General features: G+C 35.0%; 2 protein-coding genes across 2 annotated transcripts; one reads left to right on the top strand and one right to left on the bottom strand.

Annotated features, from left to right (window-relative positions):
- The first annotated feature begins 2667 nt into the window (after nt 1-2667).
- LOC138332291 (general transcription factor IIH subunit 3-like) lies at nt 2668-10054 on the top strand. Its single transcript, XM_069280322.1, has 12 exons — nt 2668-2814; nt 4617-4708; nt 5274-5380; nt 5769-5908; nt 6500-6562; nt 6819-6877; nt 7005-7079; nt 7386-7439; nt 7833-7901; nt 8365-8500; nt 8821-8857; nt 9328-10054. The coding sequence occupies exons 1-12, from the start codon at nt 2802-2804 to the stop codon at nt 9389-9391; spliced, it is 909 nt and encodes a 302-aa protein (XP_069136423.1). The 5' UTR covers nt 2668-2801; the 3' UTR covers nt 9392-10054.
- Nucleotides 10055-11066: 1012 nt separating this feature from the next.
- On the bottom strand, nt 11067-14624 carry LOC138332292 (glutathione S-transferase theta-1-like). Its single transcript, XM_069280323.1, has 4 exons — nt 14467-14624; nt 13607-13694; nt 12891-13044; nt 11067-12198 (listed from the first exon to the last, which is right to left on the bottom strand). Exons 1-4 carry the CDS (start codon nt 14576-14578, stop codon nt 11851-11853), a joined length of 702 nt encoding a protein of 233 aa, XP_069136424.1. The 5' UTR covers nt 14579-14624; the 3' UTR covers nt 11067-11850.
- Nucleotides 14625-18423: the final 3799 nt, after the last annotated feature.

Raw genomic sequence — 18423 nt, 5'->3', positions numbered from 1 at the left:
TCAATTTCCAAAGTCTGTGTAGGAGCTTGGGACATTTCTTATACACCTTATATGGAATGCCATTTGGTCCTGGTGCTGATGCTGCCCTTGCCTTCTCACAACTTCTGAAACTTCCTTCATTGTTAGTTCACTTAAATCCATTGGTCTATCTTGAAAGTTTACAGGCTCTATTCTTTCATTTGGCCCAAAAGGTTTCTCTCTTCTCTCATCCCCATGCGTTACCTTCAGGTGTTCTTCAACCTATTCCTTCTGGCACTGCAGTCTTCCTGATCTTTCCCCTTCAAGCACTGCTGCCGTGAGCTTGTATGGGTTTGCTTTGAATGCTGCTCTTTTCTTGGTTTTATCTCGTCTTGCCTTTCGAATTCGTTCTGCTTTCCTCAGCTCCTTTAGTCGATCTCTTAGATGGTCCCTGAGTTGACTGAGCCCTTCTTTCTCTTCCTCAGAAGATCTTCTGTATCTTCTTGTTAAAGTTCTTAGTTCAACTCGTATCTGTTGTATTTCTTCCTCTTTTCTGTTGTGTGTAACCACTTAGTCATTCGCTGGTGCTCTCTTTGTACCCCGATGGTATAAACTAGCCTTGCCATTGTCTCTGGCTTCCTCTTCACAATACCAGTCAGTAATGTTTGCTGTATATGCTCTAGGTCCTCATCTAGTGAGTACGTTCCATTCCGTGCTGCCCATGCCTGGCCATTTCACCTTGTTCAGTCTTTCTTGAAGAAGATCTTGCTGTGTTGGCGTTGCTTCGTCCACCGCTGGATACGTTGTGTCATCTCGTCGCTCCTCTGGGGCTGTGAGGTCCTAGGTACTATGGTGTGCCTCCTGACCAAGATCCTCCCGTGTTTCATCAGCTTCTGCTGTGCGCTGCCTCTGAGTTTCTACCTTCTTACACTTCGCCCTTGTTTGGTAGATTCGCAGTCCTTTTATATTCTTGCAGGTCTTCCCACAATGGCATTTTACTTCCTCTTCTTTCTCTCTTCTGTCAATGTCGTTTTGATAAGCCTGTTCGTTTCCGTTGTATCAGTCCTGTTGGGTCTTTCATCCTCCCTCCCTCTCGGAAGACCTTGATGTTGTTTCACTGTATTTCTTGTTGCAGCTTGCTTGAGGTGTCTTTTCACAAAGACATTATTTTCAGGCTGCCAACTCTTAATGCCTCGCTCCGGTCTTTTCCGGATGTCACCTGTTTTTCCAGAAGTCTCCGCCCTATTCTCGGTTATCTAGTCTTTCCTAGTACCCACTGGATTCCTCCAGATGTAGAATATTACCTAAATACAGTTTTTGTGTTGCTGCTCAACCGTCGTCGTCATCAGTCAGCTCCATCCATCTTCGAGGGTTTCAACCCTTATCCTGGAACTCTCTCCGGATGTGTAGCGAGATGCTCTCTCTGTCTCCTTCCCAAGCTCTTAAATGGCAGTCTGCCTTCACTCTAGTATGTAGAAAGTAGTATAATAATCGCTTAAGGATGTATTCTTCTGAGGTTTCAGTCCAGTTGAAGTCTCGTTTCGACATAGATCAAAGAAGTTATGAGATTTTCAAATAAAATCTATCAATATCTGTGGCAAGTTGCCGGTTGCAAATTTTGTCAAAAATTAAATTTCTATTTTTAGTAGATTTTTTCATACGGGGATTTTAAGAAATGGCCCATTTGGCGGCCATTTTGAAATTGTCTTATTTTTTGCTTTGAGTAGAGCCACAGTTTTACTATTTTTTACTAAAATTGCCTTTACTTAAATCATCACTGTGCCAGTATTTTTAGCTGTATCGAGCTAATTTTTCTGTAAATCTTTACTGAGTTCGTGGTAATTAAAATATTGAGCATTGATGTGTGAAATGAAACACTTTTGTCACATTATTTTTACATTTAATAGTAATTTGAGCACTTTTATTTTTTACTCTAAAATACTGAAAAAATAACAAATATTCAAATGGACAAAAAAGTAAGCCCCCCCCCATTTTTCTGTCTGATTTAGAAAAAAAAACCCAACCCTTTCCCTGTTGATATGCAAAATATTAACAAAAGTTTAATACCATAACTTTTTCTATAACGGGTTAAATTTGGCAAAAATGGCTAAAAATGGTGCATTTTGACGCTCAAAATTAAGGGGTAGGGGTAGCATAAGTTGTTATTCTGAGAAAAAATATTAGTCTTATTAATCAAAATTCGTATATTTTTAAAGAAGACTACTGGAAAATAAATTCTACAGAACATCCATGCATATTAAACACCTCATTAGGAAATTATGGCTTTAATCTCTTGTGCATATGGTCAAAACGCCAAAATTCCCATAAAATCCAATATTTTGTCAACTAGGTATCTTTGATTGACAATAGCTCAAAAACGAGCACACGGACATAAGTTTTTTCTTCCATTTTCTTTTATTGTGTGAACTCCTATTTCCAAAAATCTAAATGAGAAAAAAAGTTCAATACAAGAAAATTTTGACTTATCGATCCTTATTCCAACACTTCTACAATGAGCTGATATATTTTTATGCCAAAATACTTTTTGAGAAAAAAAAACAAAATTAACTACCAATTTTCAACGACGAAAGTAGAAATATCTTTTTATATATAATTCTCATGACACAAAAGTTGTTTCATAGTTCATGCGAGTTCCGAGAAATATATTTTTTCCGGAAAATGTAACATAATCCGGATCGGCCAATATATAGTTATAGTTCTAGCCAATCAACGCTTGTGTACTGAAAGCGTTCGGCATGACAACAAAAATGGCCGAAGAAAGTGTCCAGCATGAGCTGTAGCATTAAGTTTATTGAAAATATTGTCGATTACTGCATTAATAAATGAACATGACGGGTAAGAATATGGCAGTATATTTGATACATCTTTTTATGCCACTTTTTTTCGTCAGAAAGGGAATTTGTCATCTTGTGGGACCTTTTTTATGTGAAAGTAAACCAAAGCAGATTCCGAGTTAACAGTTTAGATTTGGTCTACTTTGAATTTTGGCCTGTAAAGACCGATCTGTAGTTTTCAATAACGACGAATTTAGTTAAACTTCAATTTCTAAAATGTGAGAGCTGTTTTCATTCATTTTATGGACTTGGGAACCAGGAACGACAACTCTTGCAGTCAGTAATTAAAAGTCCCAATATCCGTATCTGTCTATCTCGTGATTTAGAAGATTTTTTGGGGAAAAAATGTTGCACATCATGCAGACATGACATTAAATCAATATTAAAATGGGTGATAATGATTCAGAAACTTTTGATGAAAATTACAATAAATATTGAATATACTAGCTAAGTGCACGTGGGTCCTTTTTTCAAACAAACCGAAGTGAGCCGACATTGTAACCTCATTGCCAAGACTCGTTGCCAAAAAACCATGTGACTACTATAACTACGGGATGTCTTTCTGATCTCTTTCAAGTATGGGTCATAAACTGTCCGAATTCAGTTCAGACAGCAACGATTATATATAACTTTTTAAGCTTCTATGGCATCCAGTTTAAATGAAGACATGTTTACAAACATCTAATTGTTGTATCAGAGTGATTAAGAAATCAATACAAATAATCTGTCTTGATATAGATTAATTTTAGCTACATCTACAAATAAAGTAACAGGGGTAGTATTAATATCAGGATCAAGTCTAACTTGACTTTTTAGGTCATCTGATCCGAAGGGTAAGGATGACCTATTGTCATTGTGCACCATCCGTGGTAGTCAAAAAGTTTTCTACAGATTTTAAACAAATTTGATCAGAAACATCTTTGGGGGAATGTGAACACATTTTGTATAAATGATGACTCTAGATCCCCCTCGGGCAGGAGGTGCAGGGGCCCCCGGGCCAATTGGGGAAATAGAGAAAAAATCCTTCAAAATGCTACTTATCATTAAGTTTCAAAAGAATTTCAACTAAATTTGGTCTAAAATATCTTTATGGGAGGGGAACAGATTTTGTATTTATGGTTACTCAGACCCTCCTGGGGCAGGGCCCAATAGGGAAAATAGAGGAAAATTCCTTCAAAACGATACCAGTCATAAAAATCTCATTGGATTTTGACCGGTCAGAAACATCTTTGGGGGAATGTGAACAGATTTTGTATAAATGATAGCTCTGATCCGACTGGGGCAGGAGGGGTGGGGCCCAATAAGGGAAATAGAGGAAAATTCCTTCAAAATGCTTCTTGTCATTAAGTTTGGTCTAAAATATCTTTATGGGAAGGGGGACAGATTTTGTATAAATGATGGCGCTAGAAATGATCCCCCTGGAGCAGGAGACGTTGGACCCCAATAGTAGAAGATGAGGAATTTGTTTTAAAAAAGCTAGTAGTCATAAAAGCATCAATAAATTTTGGCCAAATTTTATCAAACATGCTTTTGGGAATGTAAAAAGATAATGTATAGTGACTCTGCCCTACACCATCGTTTCGGTTTCTATTTCACCAAAAATTTGTTTTCCTTCCCTGGCCTCTTGTTATAATTTGTTGAAATGATTTTCAGATGACTGTTGAGGCCCATGGGCCTCTTGTTACAACTAGTTACATATGTTGTGACTTTAACAAGTTTAAATTATATTAATAATGCTTGTATTTTTTGAGTCAATTTTCTATAATTAAATGTTTAAATACATTAATTTGTTATTGTTAACAGAAAGTAATGTGAGCAGTCAGTTAATTATTATCCTGGACACAAACCCAGTATGGTGGGGACAGGCAGACAAAAGGGAGGCAGGACAAAACCAGGTAAATAATCTAAAAGGGCACATTGAAACACAGGAGAACAACTAAAATATATATATTGTATAAGTTGTTTATATTGTACATAAACATGCAGCCTCTCGACTTGATGATGATGATGATTTGGTCGATGCATGTACAATGTATGTACAAAATACTTTCAACATCCCTCTGGTTGTTTTCCTCACTGATATCTAGAAAATTTCTAATTATAGCCTGTGTTGTAATGAGTAGGAATCCAAGGACACATTGAAACACAGGAGAACAACTAAAAGAAACTTGTTTACATTGCATTTATATTGTACTTGATGATGATGATATACATGTACAATGTATAAAATACTTTCAACATCCCTCCGGTTGATTTCTTCACTGCTTACCTACAATACTTAATGGCGACCTTTAGCTATAGCCTGTGTTGTAATGAGTCGTAAGTCATTATATAAGTTTTTAATTAACAATGGGATTTTAGTTGATTGAACCATACCTATGTATCAGTTCTGGCTAGGGTCAGTCACCAGTAACCAGTTAGTTCAGAAAGAAAACTGCAAAAGAGTTATATGTTTTGTAGGTGAGTCTGGCACAGTGTCTGGAATGTCTGATGGTGTTTGCCAATTCTCATCTGATGATGAGCCACAGGAACAAACTGGCTGTTATAGCAGCTCACACAGATAAAAGGTTAGACAGCTTTCTGGACAAAGACAGGGAACAAATATTCCTTAAAAACCAACAATTATGATCCAGCTATCCCCAGTTAGAAAAATAAGTGAAGTCTTATATGATTATCATAATAATATTCTGATCATGATCTGAAACATGACAACGCAATAAATAATTTTTGTATGGAATCTGTGGTGTTGATGCTCCGTCTCATTGCCATTGGTCAATTGCCATGATAGTTCCCTTCAAGTATGCTCATTTCTAAAATCAAATTGGAATAATTCAATTATTCATCAACACAAAACAGTAATAAATTTGGATTATTTATATGTTGTAACCTTCTAGAATTAAAATAATATTAATTTTGTAAAACATTTTTGTGATATTGTTGGTAATTGTGTTACAGTATATTTCTGTATCCCAAGAAGAATCAAGGTGGAGCGTCCAGCACAAATGATGAGCCTATACAGGGGGATGGTAAATATGAGCTGTTTGGATCAGTCAACAACCAGATCAAGAACCAAGCACAGGAACTTGTTATCAATGGTATGTTATCTCATAATAAATGATGGTATGATAGGATTTCAGTGATCACATGTTTTGTAGGACTGTATTAATTAAGTCGCAAACTTTGGACGGTGGGGCTGGTTTTGCTATCTCGTATTTGGTGTGGTACCTTGATAGTCTGTTCACTAGTAAGCTGCAGATATGCACACATTATCTACTCTGGGATCCATTTCATTTCCTTGTGAAATTGCGAACTAGTTTATAGAAATGTTTATGATTGTAAACAGAAGTCCATGATTTATCAGATATTTGTTACTTTTATTTATGAGTTTTGGTGCAGTTAAAGTTTAAATAAAAAGTATTTTTTTAATAGGTAAAGGTCAATGGTGACTACAAACATTTGTAATAATTGTTACCACAAGCTTGAACTGACTTCCTGACATTTTAAAGTAACTGTGAACTGCAATCATGTTATTGCACATAATTTCTGATTTGAAAAGGATTTGATATTTGATTTTGAGTAAAGGTTTTGATTTACTATCATAGTATTGAGTGAGTGTATTGTAAATGTAATTAATACCCTTAATTAGTATTGAATATTACAGTACTATATCTGATCCATATTTCCAGGAGGATCAAGTCTCTTATACCCAGACACAGTGTTAGCTGGAGCACTAGCCATGGCATTGTGTTGTATCCTATTTACAAAGCTTCTTAAAGAACATTGGGGTTTTATAGGTTTCTATTTGTTATCATAAGGAGTGGAGATCTGTATACATTGAAACACATTCTAGACAATAGATTAGGTGATAAATAGTATTATTCCCCTAGTTAAAATGCCTTTGAAGAGATGACAGTATTAGGGAATAGGAATTAATCAGGCTCAGAGTTCTGTGTGTATGTATCTTATATTGATGAGTTTTGATATTATAACCTTAACAATATCCAGACATACACAGATCTGAAAAAGAAGTCAGTCCAGGAGAACAACTGTCCTCAAGAATTCTGGTAAGTTTTACATAAATTAATATACAATTCATTCTAAACATATCCTACATTTACCGTAAGTATCTAGGAATTTCTTGTTAGAATGGTACATTTGTGTTACTTACATAGTTTCATTTTCCATTGACAGATTATCAAAGGATCAGAAGATAACCCTGAACAATATATGAATCTGATGAATGCTGTGTTCACAGCTCAGAAACAGGTAATACCAGCTGTACAGGTAATTATAGGATCAGAGATCAATATGTATACATACCAAACATATAGTTGAAGACACAAGACAGTGGATTCTGTTTAATGAGAAACCAACCTACTGCCCAAGGTCTAAATCAGAGGTAGAAGGATAGTATTTGAATATCTACTTAGGGTTTGGACAAAATCGATACTGACACTGAAAACGTCTGACATGTCTGATGTCTCGACACTGAGTGCGGGAAAAAAAAGTATTAGAATATCAAAGACTTATATGAGAGTTGATAATATATTTTGATGTTTTTGATTATTTCAGAATGTTGTGGTGGATGCTTGTGTATTAGATAATGATTCAGGACTGTTACAGCAGGTAGTTATTGTTTTCTGTCGTAAATTCATTATGGCGCACTGTAATAGCTGTCACAAACAATCACCAAATTATCTGGGTACAAATATTTAGTATATTGATTTCATACTGTAAGGCAACTGGACCTTTATACCATCCTCAGATAAGACATGACATCATCCGATAGTGTAGAAATGTTATTTATGATTAATTTAGTAATTTTGACATGGATTTACACAAATTTTAATCCCATTTCAATTCCTTTTAAATCATACTGTAAGTATAAATTCTCTTGTTATGGGACCTTTCAATATAACACTCACATTTGTGCCACCCATCCAGAACTTGATACCTCAATTAATGACATCCAGTTCTTGTTGCAATACTTTTACCCACATTTTATCTTATATTCCACAGGCATGTGATATTACTGGAGGTACTTATCTCAAGATTCCTCAGGTAGCTGGTCTGCTTCAGTATCTACTGGTAAGAATACATTCCAGAACTTTACCAGCTGCACAACTATAGTGCCTTTACATTTAAAACTAGATCATAGTAATTTAGTAAATGCACATTTTACATATATTTAAGTACCGTATCTAGGTTACATTGCATACTATTCCATCTTTGCATATTTCAAAGTTATCTCCCTTGTGTGTATAGTTATCAATCTTCTGACGTCATTACTTTGCAAGAAAAATTGATGCCATTCTAATAAAAAAATATGCCATTACACTTGAAAAACTTAAGATATGGATTTATGTAATATGCAAAAATAGAATATAATCATCTGAAAATAATCAATCCTTTTGTAATCATTTCAGTTTCATCATGTGTAATGTTAAAATTACATGGTATTTTTTCCTGTCATGATTGTATCATAAAACTGAACAGGATTAAGGACAACATGGTTATATAGAATTTATTGATGTTTATATATTTATTACAGTGGGTGTATCTGCCTGACCCTACAGAGAGACACAAACTTACCCTCCCACCTAAAGCACAGGTTGACTACCGAGCAGCCTGTTTCTGTCATCGTAATCTCATTGATATCGGATATGTGTGTTCTGTATGTCTTTCAAGTAAGTCGGTGTGCTCATACTTCATAAGGATTTCAACTTCTGCGAAATCATTCAGCGTTGCTTATATCTCCTTGAAGTCTTAAGGAGTAAAAAATTTAATACAGGTTGTAAAATAATCATATTTACTTGTATTATGAAATTTATCATTGCTTTTAAAATAATTATACATGTATAGAAGTTACGATTGTGTTTTAGTAAACTTATCTCTGGTGTAAAGATAAGTCTATGAAATAATAATATGATATTTCAGCAATATAAGCAATCATAATATCTCAAATCCAGATGTTCAGTATTTATTGTTAAGTTTCATTTTCTTGCAGTTCATTGCTCATTCAGTCCCATCTGCTCCACATGCCAGTAAGTATATTTCTGTAAACTGAAAATCAAAATTAAATTTTCTTCATTTGAAAGATTGGAGTGATTTTTTTTTCAGCATTTGTTGTACATAACTATCATAGATTCACATTTCAATTATATCATTAAACTCAACAAAGTTTAAATAGTAAGATGGTTATGGTCAGGGCTTCTTGGGTATTTAAAAAAAAATTAAAAATCACATTCTATAACTTATTTTCGATTTTGATGGTGCCATTTATATCAAATCAGTATAAGAGATGATGTGGAGCATACAAATCTAGAACATGCCGTGATACATGTATTGATACTTCAATAATACAATGGAATGATCATAAATTAAAGATTAAAATAAATTTTCATTTGAACTGGAAAGAATCAAAGAAAAGAGAACATTTGTTTTGGTTTTTCTTTGGAAACTAGAAAACATAGTCTTGTGTTTAATCGATACCACTTTTAACATTGTTTCACAGTACCACCTTTAAAATGTTTGGACCAACGAAAGGTCTGAAGAGGAAGAAGAAACAAGCATCTTGATCTGTGGTGGACATCTAGGAGAGTCATACAAGTATCACAAGCACAATGACAGATATGTGCTATATCGTCACCCACAGAGCTCGATTGGAACATAGAAGTGGGCCAATGGAACATGGAGATGAGCCAATGGAACATGGAGGTGAGCCAATGAACATGGAGGTGGGCCATCTATAGAAACTATCACATGGTCTGTGATTTTAGCAGGATGCCTTGTATATAACTGATGGATGGTACAATTATACCCCTATTGATGTGAGAGTTCAAACTCTGTATACACTGTCTATCTCATGTTAATGAAGGTGTTTTCCAAGAAAGTGCCATGTTTTATGAAACACTTGGTCTTAGCAATTTCACTTCTGAATGTGGAAGAAATATCAGCTATCAGTGCTCTATGGATAAGAGTGCAGTAGTAGGTAAAGGATATATGTTCTGGTTTGAAACATGTATTATATAAAGAATTTTAAATGTCAGCTTTATATAATACTTGGCTACTTATTGTGAAATATTTTAATATTTCACTGGAATGTGTATGTTTTTGGTCAAACCATGCCAAATGATTCATCATGATTTAATTATACAGAAAACATCACCATCATTGAAATGTTTGGTTCCAATAACTGTTTATCACTATTGCTTCAAAGTAAATTTATTTTTGTCAATGATTATGCAGTGTTAGAATCATTTTTGATTATCAAGACTTTTTGAATTATCAAGACTTTTATTCATTCATAGAAATTTAGTCTTTTTTACATGTGAAGGAAATGGGTTAACAGAGAAAAATCATGGATCTATGGTGATAACCTTCTAGTAAATATCTTATCTTGACCATTAGTGGTGCGCGATATTATCGGTATACCGATATATCCAGGTTAATTTTGAAAACGATGCGTATCGCGGTACGATTTAGTCGTATCGGTTCACTCGGAATCATTCAGGGATTTTCAGTATATTTCCGTGAAAATTTCATTTTTGACAGGAAATATTTTTAAAATGAGAATTTGAATAAAAATTAAAACTAAAATATATATTTTAACAACATTTCAGACAAATGTATAGGTTAAGATGGATTTTTGGGATGTTATTATATGTAGATTATGATTGATCTTGTGCTTAGTAACGTTTCAAAATGGCGGCCTTCATAGGCTCGAATGATAACCTCATAAAAAATTCCAAGCAAAAGCGGTTGTATGGCAGCATTTTGGCCTTATAGTACGTAAAGGGGAAAGAAATAGCGAGGAAAACATTGCTTGATGTCGATTGTGTACGGCAATCGTTAAATGTAGTGGCGGAACAACGAACCTGACGACTCACTTGCGTCGCCATCAGCCAGCTACTGAGTGCAGTAGTAAGTGTTTGCAAAACTTCGAGTGGAAGTAACACAGACATTATCTCGCATAGATAAAAACAAGAATAAAAGTGATATATTGACAAAACATTTATTTCATACTATTTTTAGGTGATTGACAGAAAAAAACATGCAATTCTTATTGTACAAAAATAATACCAAAATATCATGATACGTATCATAATACACTTATGATGTATCGTGATATATCGTGATACAAAATTTTTCGCGATACCCATCCCTGAATGACCATATCTATAGACCAGCTGGTAAACCGAGAAAATGGAGAATGTCGAACATAATCCACAAGAAAAGAAACAAAAATATAGGTACAAAAATTAAATATTTTATTCTTCTCATCATTCGCTTTCATGGTCAACATACTTTTGGAGTTGTGTCCCTTCGGTTTGACATGGCGTTACATAAAATTTTTAATACTAGCCATGTCAATGCTTTTACAAATAACATAATGCTCCATTATTTGAATTACAGACAACCTTATTCCACACAAAAGAATACACTCCATCAACATGTAAGCAGCAGCACCTGTTATACTGGCACATCAAATTAATTATAAAGTACGAAATAGATAAAGGCATCTGAAACATGTATAGGTAGTTACCAACGAGATACGTGATATAATCTAAATGTATACAAAATCTGTGGTGCCTAGTTAGGTAGGGTTTGTTTTCACAGGCAAACTCTTACTTACTATTTATAAAGACTGATGGATTTTGTATTTGATTAAAACTTCTCAGAGGTCAAATCTGCATGGTTACATCCTTTGTTTTCAACATTTATATCAATTTTTGTGAGATCCCTAGCAGCAACACAAGATCTGATTTTGATAATGATAAACCATTCAAAATGCAACTAAAACCACTCATTTGATTTAAAAGTTAATACATTGATATACCACTGAAAAAGTATTTTACCATTTTTCCATTTTTTAATTCATACACACACACACACATACCTCTACATAATCCTTCTAAATATCATACTTTAAATTTCATTCAATTTTTTTCCCCCATTTTTATGATTATCACAATTCCAAAATAAACATTTGTTTATTTTTAACATCTGGTTATGATTCTAATACAGTGAAAGTCAGTCACAACTTTGGTTGTGTTGGAGGATTTTTCAAGAAATGTTCACGAACTTTATACACCACTACATTGGATTCTTCAAAGTATGGTGCCAGTTTTGGTTTGAGCCTTTCTGCCCAAGCATTCACTGTCGGGTTGGACTCTATAAACCTCTCTTCACAACAGGCATACAGCTGCATGACCTCACAGATCCCGAGGATGTCTGCTATGGACATGTTATCACCAGCCAGAAATGGTCGATTGTCCTTTAGGAAATGCTTGTCAATTTGGTCCACAGTAATTCCAACACCTTTCCGGAAACTTTCCACTTTCTTCCAGTCAACTGGCTTATTCCTCATTCTTGGTATTATCGTCTGTGAAGAGTCAAGTCATGTATTTAAATGGTAAGGATTTAGGAGAGAACAGTAGTAGTTATATCAAACAGTATAGGATACAAAGTGGTCAGCAAGGTGCTCTTAATAAATCTCTCAAACTTTGAAACAAGTAGATTTTATTTGTCCCTAATCTTCTGTATTGTCCAAAATGACTTTAACCTTTGACCTGTAGCATTAGGTATCGGCTAAATCATTGTCTGTATGGAAATACAAGACAGAACTATAGAGGATTTCCTCAGTTATTTCCCAAACTTCTGGTTCAATATTAGTTACAATCTTATTTATCCCAGAACCTACAAGCCTGGATCCCTATGTCGGCCAACATGCATAAGGCAAAAAAAATGTCTGTTTAGGTTTACCCGACCGACCCTAACTTTTTATCCCAACTCTATTTTTTTTCCCCACTTTTCTACGAAAAAAATTAAAAGTCAAGATTTTGATCTCGGATTCCGGTTACGTCCATTACTTTAGAGTCAAAGACAATTAAAAAAAAAAATCCTGACCTAATGACCCTTTTTTTTTGCCAATGTAACCCTTAACACACATTTTTTTAAAGCCTTATTGTAACTAGCATCACTTCATTTAACGCTGAATGTCCAGAGAAGCTACATAATTTGACAAAACATTTTAATCTACTAACAAGGACTTTTTAAAACGACCCTGATTCTTACTAAGTTTTGAAACAGCATAGCCATGTTAATCCTGGTGCTCAAATGTTGATAGTTCATGAATTCATCCACTCTGGCCTGGGCTTTGATGTCATTCCGTGGATACCAGTGGTCAGGGACATTGTGCTTGGCAGCCAGGTACTTCAGGATAGCCACACTACAGAAATTAGGAAAACAATGAGATGGGTCAAATGAGGGTCATCCTAATAAATGAAACGACCTCAAGGACAGGTGACAGTTTTATCGTTCTTTATTTCAGCAGAAGTAAACAGATCTGTATCAAATTGCTTTTCACATATCTACCTTCATATTTACATTTCTAACAATATGAGTAAACTTGCACTAGCAGATAGTTTCATTATCACTATCTTATATTTGAATCTAAATAATTTCTTCTGTGCGTCATTTAAAATATCTGTTCAAAAAATGTTGTTTACATACCAGAAAACAACAAAATATAAAAATTATTCCTTAAAAGGGAAAAAACAAATGACAAGTCATACTCAAATAAATTGATTACAGCTGTTTTTTGTTTTTCGGTTTTTTTTGTTTGTTTGTTTGGTTTTTTTTGGGGTTTTTTTGTGTGTGTGCTACTAAGCTCTTAAACTCCGATTTTGATATTCATTTCAGTGACTTAAATCTTTTTACAAGTCAGTTAAGTTCATTTGACCGGGATATTAAAGCCAAATAAGAAAGTCTTTGACATCAAGTAATTGTACCTTTCAGTGAGGACGAAGCCATCATCGTCTATGACTGGGACACGACTGATAGGACTGACCTTCTTAAAATCCTCACCCATATGTTCTCCTGTTAACAGCAAATGTCATTGTTTTGTAGTGTACAAAATTTAGCCAAATCAAGATTGTCATAATTTTCTCATAGTCTGAGTTGAAGCTCTAAAATTACTGGAATAGCGTAATGGAACAAGAACTTAAGGTAATTACCAATTTCAAAATACCTAGCAATGGTTAAAACACTATCAATTCCTGTACACTAATACCAATAAATGTTGAAAATGTTTTCTGTCAAGTTGTATTTGATACAAAGAAAACTCCTTCAAATCTGTACCGGTGGCATAAATATGTCAATATGCATTCAATTCAAATTATGTTACTCCTATTGCACTGAAGAAATGTATTTAACAGAGTGCATAAACGTCATGAATACATGTGCAAAAACTAGCACAGCTAGGAGTCAACTGCAGAAAGATTGGTTATAGCACAGGAGCTTGACGTTCTGTCAATAATATATAGCATATAAGTTATTTATATAAATATATCTAAAAATACATAAAAATATCCCAAATATATAGTATAACCTTGTTATAGCTAGATTTGATTACGGTAATCTATTATCAGCATTCCAAAATCGTATCATCATCAATTAATATTTAATTTACAAGCAACTAAATGGTAAAAATCAACTATGTTAAACAATATATAACTGGATTGTGATATGAAGTCGAGAAACTTTAGCCTCTTAAAAGGGGAGTCGGGGTCAAAATGTAGGTCAGTAAAACGATAGGGTTACTTGCTTTAAAAAAAAGTGACATGCAGTGAAATTGAATTGATATACAAACCTTTCCTAAGTGCAACCAGTTTATGCTCAAACGGGATCTTATTCAGCTTCAGAAAGATGTATAAAGCCCTGCAGGGCTGTGACATAAAATCGTAATACACTTTCAGCGCCATGTTGTTTTAAGTAGATAATAATTATCAAAACGAATAACGGACAGCAATCTTTCCGGAAAATTGGAAACGCCACCGAAAATAGATTATGCACTTGCTCACTGCAATACAATAAACTACATGAATGTGCTGCACGACACATATCATTGGCTACAAAGACAATGCGAAAACTTTTCAATAGGAGAAAGTGGATAAGTAAACGTCTAACAATAACGAACCTTGATGATATAAGCTTCGCCAGAAACTGGCTGCATGCAAATTACACTTATAAAGGCCCCGCCTACATTTCCGAAACAGATTTTACTATAGTAAGTTGTAAATTTGAACTTAACAACGATTTCAATAATTTTGTAGGACTCAAAAAAATATTGTGAGCAGGATCTTCAAACAGCAGAGGGAATGAAATCTATCGAAAAGTCTGGGCTACCTGGTATGTTCAACTTTTCCCGCTGTCTCGAACAAATATGATGCTGTAATATGCATAGGTTACAGCTTACGGCTTAGTCCGCTAAACTGCCTATATTATTAGGTGTTCCTTACATAAATTAGACAAAAACTTAAAAAGCCTTGCAATAATATAGGCAGGTGAAGCGGACTATAGACGGCTTAGACAGATCAACAGGCCTCTGATGCGTTGGCTTGAAGTACTCAATACACATATGCTATATTTCCAATACTTATGATCAAATTGTTCAGAAGGTGATGATACGTGTATTAATAACGGTACATTAATAACTTTTGCGATCTCGTTTTACATTGCTATTTTAAAAATTCAAATCCATTTCGGAAAGGTAGTGGGCCTTTAAGCCTCCGAACTAGGACGCTGGACCGCATGTGGTATGCATATCACAGCACCACACCGGTAACAAGGTCGTTACAAATGGATTACTATCTGCTTTGTGCAGGAGGGACAGTGTGTGCCGCACCTTACCAAAAGAAAAAGGAAGGCATTTTCTTGCAATGATAAATGACTGGACCAGCATGGAAGCGGATCTAAACGGCAGATCATCTTTCTTAGATATGGTAATTATACCTCTCTTAGTTCAGACATTTTGCTGTAGTCTTTGCATGAGTACAAAGGAAAAGTTGTTAGTGAAGGTGATTATGCCATGAGAAGAACGGTGTGGACAAGCGAACGGGAGGAAACGTGCCAAGTACGAGGACATATTGGCAGAGAGTCGGGAGCAGGGCATCCTCGATACTCCAGGGCTTCCGATCACTTACGATCTCTACACCCCTGGACTATCTCATAGTAAAACTGGAGGCAACAGAATAGAATAGTAAAACTGGAGGCAACAGAATAGAACAGGTAATTTAGTCCTTTGATGAACATCAAAAGAGCCGTATAACGGTACACTGTTGTTGACTGTGTGGCTTTGATGTTAGGCGTCGCTCTCTCTGTAGTCTTCAAAGGAAATTTTTGCTAGCCTGTGATTGGTCAAATGTTTTCCACTGAGCTGCCTTCAATTTCACTATGAGATAGTCCAGGGGTGTAGAGATCGTAAGTGATCGGAAGCCCTGGAGTATCGAGGATGGGAGCAGGGATGGCAGGCATGGAACTTCCCTGTGAAGGTTGGCTTCGTGGACATTTCTATAATCCGTATGGATATTATTCAACACATAGAGGTTAACAGGCCTGTAAAGGAGACAAGCAGTACGGAGGCTGGACCAAGCAGCTGGATATATATATGCCCCTATATACTAGTTGGGTATGGAGAAAAAGAAGACTTAGAGGCCAACCGTTTCGACTCAGTGACTGATAACCACTGTGGACTCTCACCCTAGGGGCAAAACACCCAACGAAGGATGGAACCGGCTGATGACTAAACAAATGGACAGTGCCAATACAACCAAGCCAACTTTATAATGTAAGTTGTTACTGCAAATAATTATCGCCAAAACGTAGTAGAACTATATCAGTGTTCTAAACAATGTACTAAAACGGGAATAATTTATGAGTTATATAAGTACAGAACTTATATTGATTGATTATATAAGATTCCTCAATATTCAAGAATAGGACCAATTATTAGTTGGATCATCCTCGATACTCCAGTTATATCCACCCCGGGACTATCTTATAGTAAAACTGAATGTAGCTCAGGAGAAAAAAATGCGAACCAATCATTGGCCTGCAAAGATTTCCTTTGAAGATTACCGAGAGAGGGACGCCACAACAACCACAGTGTATCAATAACGGCTTTATTAATGTACATCAAAGGACTAAATTACCTGTTCTGTTGCCTCCAGTTTTACTAAGAGATAGTCCAGGGATGTAGAGATCGTAAGTGATCGGAACCCCTGGAGTATCGATGATGGTTTGACCGATCTATTTATAAATGATTTATCTACATCGTTAAACATCCAATGCCAACAGCTACAGGTTTTAATAGGTTTTTTAAAAACACCATGTTATAAAAAAAATCGAAACATTAGATATAACTTTAGTTTAATTTTGAACACCTACTCTAAATAAAGTTTTCAATGGCAAGCCAAGTTGTCATTAAACATTCATAGGGTAATATTGATTAAAAGACTCTTTAGAACTAGCAATTGGCGAACCTCACCCCCATGAATTGTGAAGAGGACGTGTCTTTTCATATTTTCGTATTAAGGCTGGTTTTTAGTATTTCCTGTTTTCATATGAAGCTAGGATTTGAGCATTTCATGGTTTCACCATACACATGACAAACTAAAGCAATATCTTTTACAAAAAATAAGGTGTTGATAAGTATGACATTTTCAAAATTATCAAAACCAGTGTTTGTATTACAAATTACATAAACCGACAGGAACTGGCGGGATAGATAAGTATGACTGTTTTCAGAATTATCAAAGCCAGTGTTTGTATTACAAATTATATTTACACACAATGAACTCATTCTATTTGATCAGAATATCAGCATATGTTACCTTAGAACGAATATACGTACCCGGCCTACTATACCTTTCGGCCGGGTACGAATTGGTCCCTATGTGTCGTAGTGGAGCACTGCCTCCGAAAATCACTCGGGCACAGTTTTCTATTCTTTTTTGTAGGTTTCCAACTATTTTATGCGTATACATGCATTAACATATTATTTTTGTCCAAAACAAACATAACTACCATTCTTTATATCTACCGTACCGCTCATACGACGTCAAATTCACAAATTGTGGACTTGGCGTATAAATTCCCTTCAGAAAGACCTTCATATGTATTATGAAAAAATATAATGCTTCGATGAGAATTTTATATTTTATATGGTTCAGTTTTATTGCCTAGTAGGTAAGTCATATCAAACAAGTACGATAAAATGCAAAAAAACGTTTTATAGTGGTTTGCATAATTATTACTTTGCTCCATTAGCAGTAATAGGCACCAATTGTAGCTCTAAAGACGACACTATTTTCTCTCAAAGTCTTTTGAGCTTCTAAAGACGACACTATTTTCTCTCAAAGTCTTTTGAGCTACAATATTGCAGCTAATGTTACCTCTACTCCAAACTTGAAGATCGAAATTCTCAATTTCACGCTTTTTGACACGTTAAATGCTCTCTATAAAAAAACGTTTGAATACTTACTAAAGATATCTATCTTACAGCTTAAAAGAAAAAGTGATTGTCGATCTTCCTAAAACAGACATAAATATTGGAGGGATAGGTAAGTATGATTGATTGTTTGCCCCATTGCAGTATTTGTTTCCCAAAATACTTAAACTACACTGAAATGTTAAAATAAAAAGGTAATGTCTTAAAATTTGACACCTTTTAAAATGCTTAATATTTCTATCATCACACTAAACCTTCAAGATTCACGGCCGAAAAAAATGATATAATTCGCACTGGTTATTTATGTAAAACAAAATA

This window comes from Argopecten irradians, chromosome 9 (genome assembly GCF_041381155.1).
Source record: "Argopecten irradians isolate NY chromosome 9, Ai_NY, whole genome shotgun sequence".
In the NCBI taxonomy this organism is placed as follows: Eukaryota; Metazoa; Mollusca; class Bivalvia; order Pectinida; family Pectinidae; genus Argopecten; species Argopecten irradians.
Note: the sequence above shows the minus strand (reverse complement) of the source record. Positions and strands in the feature narration are given on the sequence as shown.

Excerpts from the sequence above, each read along its gene's own strand:
- LOC138332291 (XM_069280322.1), top strand. Across the intron at positions 5,909-6,499 it reads ACAGGAACTTGTTATCAATG|GAGGATCAAGTCTCTTATAC; the intron begins GTATGTTATCTC and ends CCATATTTCCAG. Across the intron at positions 8,858-9,327 it reads CCCATCTGCTCCACATGCCA|TACCACCTTTAAAATGTTTG; the intron begins GTAAGTATATTT and ends ATTGTTTCACAG.
- LOC138332292 (XM_069280323.1), bottom strand. The coding sequence starts at position 14,578 with ATGGCGCTGAAAGTGTATTACGATTTTATGTCACAGCCCTGCAGGGCT. Across the intron at positions 13,695-14,466 it reads ACTGGTTGCACTTAGGAAAG|GAGAACATATGGGTGAGGAT; the intron begins GTTTGTATATCA and ends TGCTGTTAACAG. Across the intron at positions 12,199-12,890 it reads CTATGCTGTTTCAAAACTTA|ACGATAATACCAAGAATGAG; the intron begins GTAAGAATCAGG and ends GACTCTTCACAG.